Source organism: Vigna radiata, chromosome 9, assembly GCF_000741045.1.
Source record: "Vigna radiata var. radiata cultivar VC1973A chromosome 9, Vradiata_ver6, whole genome shotgun sequence".
NCBI lineage: Eukaryota > Viridiplantae > Streptophyta > Magnoliopsida > Fabales > Fabaceae > Vigna > Vigna radiata.
In genome coordinates this window covers 14,735,935-14,743,137 of record NC_028359.1, presented here as the reverse complement: position 1 = coordinate 14,743,137, position 7,203 = coordinate 14,735,935, and the positions used below count along the sequence as shown (strand labels likewise).

At 31.3% G+C, this 7,203-nt stretch overlaps 1 protein-coding gene across 1 annotated transcript; it reads right to left on the bottom strand.

Annotated features, from left to right (window-relative positions):
* Positions 1 to 4,459: 4,459 nt before the first annotated feature.
* On the bottom strand, positions 4,460 to 6,560 carry LOC106773410. Its single transcript, XM_014660105.2, has 4 exons — positions 6,297 to 6,560; positions 5,514 to 6,086; positions 5,050 to 5,394; positions 4,460 to 4,849 (listed from the first exon to the last, which is right to left on the bottom strand). Exons 1-4 carry the CDS (start codon positions 6,465 to 6,467, stop codon positions 4,574 to 4,576), a joined length of 1,365 nt encoding a protein of 454 aa, XP_014515591.2. The 5' UTR covers positions 6,468 to 6,560; the 3' UTR covers positions 4,460 to 4,573.
* Positions 6,561 to 7,203: the final 643 nt, after the last annotated feature.

The window sequence follows — 7,203 nt, the reverse complement described above, 5'->3', positions numbered from 1 at the left end:
GTTTTTATCTTTTTCGAAAAGAATATAAGAATAAAATCAAATAAAATAAAAACTAAATCAAAGTAAACTAAAAATTAAAAATAATAACACAAAATAAAATAAATGTAAATATAAAATAAAATAAGACAAAAATAAAAACAAATCCTATTATTAGTCGCCCGGACGAAATTGGGTGTTGACAACATGTCTCCTAAGGTTTTTTAGAAAAAACAACCAAGTGTCTGTTGTTTCACCCTCAACTATAGCAAAAGCAATGGGGAGTATGTTGTCTCTCCCATGTTGTGCCACAGCCACCAAAAGAGTCCCCCTATATCTTCCATATAGGAATGCTCCGTCCACTTGCACCAACGGTTTGCAATATGGGAATCCATCAACACAAGGTTTGAAGGTCCAGAAAAGTCTTTTGAAATATTATTGGTTTTGGCGGATCTCTTGGCCATCAATAATTGGTTGTGTTTTCAATTTGTACACAAAGCCAGGAAGAAAAGTTTGCATGGCTTGTAGTAGGCATGGTAATTTGTTGAACGATTCTTCCCAATTCCCATACACATGTTCAATTGCACGTTGTTTAGCCAACCAAGCCTTTCTGTAGGATGTAGTGTAGCCCATAGAGGTCTTGATGGAAGCAATAATTGTTGCAATTGGTGTGGATGGGTCAGATTCCACCATCTCACGTATGTGATGGGAAATGATTCGTGATCCCAGCCTATTGTGATCTTGTGTTATGAGTTGTGTGGAACATGTGTGTGCACCATCAATTTTTCTTATTTCCCAGACTTCATCTCGTGTACGAAGGATGGCTTGACAGTTCCATGGACATTGTTGATGTACACATTGCACCCTTAACCTTGTTGTGTTAGAATGAGTCATTTTGTATGTACAATGGTTTTGTATGTGAAATGTGTTTAGAGCATCAATGACTTGTTCCTTGGTTTGGAACCTCATTCCCTGAGTCAATGTTCCAGGTTGATGGTCGAAAGTTTCATGCAAAATTGAATGGTGATAATATGCATGAGGATATTGTTGTAGATGTGAGGAAAATTCTTCATAGGATTGGAAATGTTAGGGTGGGTTGTATGGAATAGAGCTAAAAGGTTGTTGTTATTGTTGGATGGAGGGGATATCTAAGTTTTGTTGTTCATCATGATCGTGTTGGCTTAGGATTTCATCCTCATCCTCACTAAATGGATCTAATGACGATGAAGGTAAGCCTAATATTTCATTTTCTTGCAAAGTATGAGGGGATAAAGGTTCTGTGTTTTGATGTGGGAGAATTGCAAATGTTGTGAAGTGAATGGACCGGTTAATAGTTCAGTGTATGACTGTATGTCATTTTGCCATTCCCCTAAATATGTGTTGTTAAGGTCAAAAGTGTGATGTGTGGGTTGAGTAGGTGACCGTAGTTCATCTTGGGTAGATTGTGTTACAAAAATGGGTACAGAAGATGGAATACTTGTAGTATAGAGAGAGAAAGAAAAAAGTTAGAGATATTCTCACACCCTATCGTAGATGAACTTCTCATTGAATTGTTTAGCGATAACTGATTTTCTAAGCTTGATCTTCGCTCTGATTATCACCATATCCAGATATTTCTAGGAGAGTTCTACAAGACCTTCATGAAAGGCCACTATGCATGAGTTGTTTGGCCCTCGTCTTCGTAAGTTTCTTATTGATTCCTTTTGACAATATCTTAGTTTACAGTAAGAGTTTACCGGAACACGTGGGCCATTTCCAACTTGTTTTTCAATGTTTAATTATTGGATAACCAATTCTTCCTGAAAAGATCTGAAAGTGTGTTTTTGCAGAAACCAATGTTGTCTATCTAGGCCATATCATTACGGAAGAACAAGGTGTTTAATCGGAGAACGACAAGAATGTGGCAATGCAAGATGGCAATTTCCTCGCAGTGTGAAACAACTGCCTGGGTTCCTCAGGTTGACAGCGTGCTACCGTTATTATTTTATAAAAGGATATGCTGCCATTGCTTCACCTCTGATTGATTTGTTGAAGACGGACGTCTTTCATTGGATTATGGTGGAGCAACAAGCATTTGATGACTAGAAGAAAACATTTATATAAGTTAAGGTGGATTTTATATCATTTTCATCATCAATAGGGCAGAAAACATTTTGTTAAGGTGGATTTCATTTTTAAATTCTATAAATGTCATAACAATACAGAGTATTTCTGCCTCAACCTTACGATCTCTCATATAAGTCTAAAATATTCTAAAATCTATTTCAAATTAAATAAGAAATTTAATCAAATTATATAATATAACTAAACCACACTGCATTCCATGCTATGATAAATAATAAGGCTCATACTAATCATTAATGGTATTTCCTAAAATTATCGCTAATGTATATGAAGAATAAGAAAAAGAAAAAATAGAAAACCCCAATTAAAAATTATTGTTTAGGAAATGTGTTAAGTTATGATTTATTCTTATCGATTCAATTTAAGTTGTGAAATTTGAGGTTGATACTTGGTTGAGATTTTAAAATTCTATAGTATATTTTCTTGAGTAAAACCTTAATTATATAAAAAAAATAACTATTAAATTTGAATAATAAATAATATAAAAAGTGTCAAAATTTAGATACAAAATTTTTATTTTGTTTAATAAAAGAGAAATATTACTCTTTTTAGTCATGACTTTAGTTTGTTTTAATTATAAAAGGAGTTAATTATGATATTCATAATTAAGTTTTAAGTTTAAATATGCATTGTTTTCTCAATTAAAACGAATCAATTCCTAAATTTTATAAACTTCATATTTTATTGTCAATTGATATGCGTGTTCATTATCAACTTTTACTTTTACTCCAATAACTATTAAATTTTGAAAACAAACAATTCAAGTTAAATATAATATTAATAATTAAGTTTTAAGTTTTTATTGTTAGTATTTCACTTCAGGCTTTTAAAATGCATTCTTTTTTCAATTAAAACTAATCAATTTTTAAATTTTATCAACTTCATATTTTACTCTCGATTGATATACGAGTCTTTATTAACTTTTAGTTTTAGGTTGTGTTTACTATAGTAGATTTATTGTTTTAGTAGAAGAGTAACAAGGATTTTTCATATTTCTTTTTACAGATTTGCATATATTTGAGAGAGTTGAATTAGAGTATCTTTGGTGTAAAAGGAGATTTGAAGAGAAACAGGGATGATGAATATTTTTACTAAATTGTCCTAAATCATTATGTATAATTTCGCGTGCACATGTTTCTATTTTGTTTACTAAATTGTCCTAAATCATTATGTATAATTTCACATGCACATGTCTCTATTTAGTTTGAGGTGTTGTGAGGTGGGTAGTTAATGGATTTGCGTTGGTGAGGATAGCATTGATTAGCAAGAAGAATATAATTTGAAGAGTTTTCATGTCTTCAAAAAAGACATGAAATATAATAATAATATTATTAAATAATAATAAATAACACATAAAATATAATAATAATAATATCAAAATATAATATTTTATATAATTTTAATCAATTTTTTTTAATGATAAATATAATTTTATTTTACTATTTAGGGTAAGTTAATAATCCTTATTTTTTATTTATTACAATATTTTCTTAAATCTATCATATCATTCAAATTTCTCACAAATTTTTACAAATTTACTTCTAAAATCACTACCAATCACTTTCAAATCTCTTAAAAATACACAATTCACTATAAAATTTTATTAAATTCATCTAGTTATTCTTCTTCAAATCCTTATACTCCATTGAACACCTTTTTTCTTCAATAACTATTAAATTTTGAAAACATACAAATTCAAGATGTAAAGTACTAACAAACAAATACTACTAATCTCAAACACAAAGCAGAAATAATCATTTTTCATATCGTTGTTTAAATATTAATTTAAGGTGAATTGAATGAAATTTTAATAAGTGAATAATAAACCAGGATGAATCGGAATATTCATTTGGTCTGCGGAACTTAAAAGTAAAACTTCATTGGTTCAAGGAAAAATCCAATTTTAAAGATTGAAAAGTTTTGAAAAACTAGTAAAAGAGTTCCTCATCCCTAATTTAAATGCTTCATAAAAGAATATGTAAAATACAAAATTATGAACTCATTTACGAAAGTAATGTTAAAAGAAAGGGTATCTATTTTTATATAAAAACATTACACATTCATGTTAAATTTAATTTACAAAATGAAATGGACAAGAGAGAAGTATATGACATATCTGTTTACTAACTTCATTCAAGCCCAAATTATTAAGAAATTTCATGTACAAACATTCAAACAAAACTCTATAATCTAATGTTATTCCATGTCCAAATTCATGTCACAGCAACAATTCACGCTAACAAGAATTTTCATCAAAAGGTCTTGAACAAAGAAGATAAACATCAAGAGCATGTATAATGTTGGTGAAGCATAACATTGAAATCAACTCATCAAGTAAATTTCAAATAGTATCTAAATTCAACCAGGTAACTTCATATGTAACTCTTATATAATAATTATGAACAAGTGATATTCACCTAGACAATGATAACTAGTGAGAATAAAAAACATGTCTATAACAACATAAACTGCATTAATATTGTCTGAATGTAAGATTGAGTCTACCAGGAGAAAGCCCAGAATCTCTGAGCAATTCCTTCGGAGCTGAATTTGGAAAGACTGATGGCACACCATGGAAAACATGTCGAGATTCACCACCAAATATGAGCACATCTCCAGATTCTAACGTTACCCACTCTGCCTCATCTTCATTCCTTTCATCCCCATAAAGAAAATCTGCAGAATCACCAATAGAGAAAGACACAACAGGCAATCCTTTCTGAAGACTTTCTCTGCTTTCATCACGATCCTGCATCAAACAGTTTCAAGTTAGATTCTTCAGAGTCTGTCCATTTTATAATATGTAACGATAAAAAATCATATCAAGATTCCAAAATATTAAATTTCATCAGCACAGAGAGAAATACAAAAATTTAGAATAAGTCGATAATTACTATATATTTCATCAGTTTTCATAATGAAAAAGGAGAGCAAAAGTTAGGCGCTAACTTGATGAAGACCAAGTTTTCCATTGTTCGTATAAAAGTTGACTATGCAGATGTCAGGAGTCATTGAAGGAAGAATATCCTTCGCATGACGAACTCCATATTCCATTTTAGCTAGAGATTGACCTTTTTCGATTGATCTTGCAACTAGATCACTGAATAGGTCGGGAATACTAGGTGGGGTGCTACCATCAAATACTCGTTTATTTCCATATTTATAGGTTTGAGGATCCCAATCCATACCAAGGCACATCATCTTCAACCGAAGTTTCGCTCCATTTGCATATCCTGGTTGATAGAATCCTCCAGGACCTAGACCAAGTTCACGACAAACTCTCACTATCTCCACCTAAAAAATGTAGCAATACATTAATCAAACTTAAAAATATCATTAACAACATTTCATCTTCCTAAAAGGAATTACAAAACAGTATCCTAAATACAGAAGCAAGTGAAGATGATGTATACCTGTCCATCATGGCTTATGAAATTTTTCAAGAGAACCATCCCAGGCCTCAACACCCACCCTTCTGATCTTTCATCAAGCATCACAGTTCTACTTTCCTTGTTTTCTCCATGCAAAGTAGATTTTGTTAAAGCATGATGTCTTCTTCCACGAAAGCAAATGTCAAATGGTCTGAACTCTGGTTTGTTAACCGAAGAATCAAACATGGGACCACCAACTGCAGCATGGTTTGAATTGGTGCCACTATCATGAGGTCTATTGAGAGAATCAGGTTTCTTCGGCCAACATTGATTGCTGTGAGGCGATTCATCATGGGGACCTGACAAGCTAGAATCTTCTGCAACTTCCTTTGTAAGAGGTGGCTTAGAATGTTCAAAATTAGAGGTTGGTACACTACATTTGTATCCACTGGGAATGGCCGATTCTAAATCAACACGAGTTCTCTTGATGAATTTTTTTGGTTTAAAACCAGTAATAGGTGACCAAGGGAGTGAAAACTTCACTTTCTTTCTACGCAGCGGGACTGGAACACTACCAATCATAATAATGTTCTCACTGTCATAATCATCCTCAATCTGCTATCAAATCGTGGAAATTAAAAACAGAAAATGGTTATTTCTAACAGATATGTAATCTCAAATGCAGCAGACAAAGCATAATACTATAATACTACAATTTTTATTGAATCCCCCAAGCCAACAAACCCAGATTAAGGTACATGTTTATAATAATAATGCTTCATTCATCAAGCCACTGAACAATGACATAAAACTGTTGAATCATACATGGTTTTTGAGGATAGCAGAGTCTGCAACACGTGGTAAAGACTTGGTGCTGGAATTGACAATTTTACCCATTTTGTTCGAAACTTGGAGAAAGAAATGGTTGCAGATTGGTGACAGAGGAGATTGAAAGTGAAATAGTAACTTAAGAGGAATTGGATGTGAAACAAGCATGGATATGCTAATTAAAAACCACCGGTCATCATTAAACTTTTGGTTTTGATTCCTATAAGATGTTATACATCCAATGATATGTAACAGTGACTTAATTGAGATTGTAAATATCAATAGTTTTTCGGGAAAATATAAGATGTTATAAATTTTATTTTAAAGTGTTTCTTCACAGGATTTGAGGAAGTGGCCACTGAGAGAAATTGAAGCAATGAATTTATTATGGACTTTGGTTTTATGGTGGTGATTCATATGCAATGCAGTTACAATTGATTCCACTTCCACACAACCTTTCAATGTAAAAGCACTTTACAACTATAAACAATTTGAAATTTTCATTTGATTTGATTTATTTTTCTATTAATTTATTGAGTTTAATCCTACCACGAGACTACAATTTATAAGATACTTTCATTTATCAATATTTATGTATTAAAATATTTTTATTAAATATTAAAGTTTGTATTGAAAGAGTTTGAATATTAAGTGTGGCACTATATTATGCCAAAAATGTTGTGATATTTACTTAGAATTCCAGAAGTTTAGAAGAGAAAAAAAGTATTTCTTTTTCCTAGAAGCACACTTATTCCCAATTTATGTTCATTAAAGTCTATTAAAGTTTTAATCTTCAACAATAGTTTTATAGTTTTATGTTTCCCTGCCTTTCAGTCTAAGTATATATCAACATTAATTCAAAGTCAAAGATTGAAGGTTGAAGATTCTTTTTCAAAGATGATTA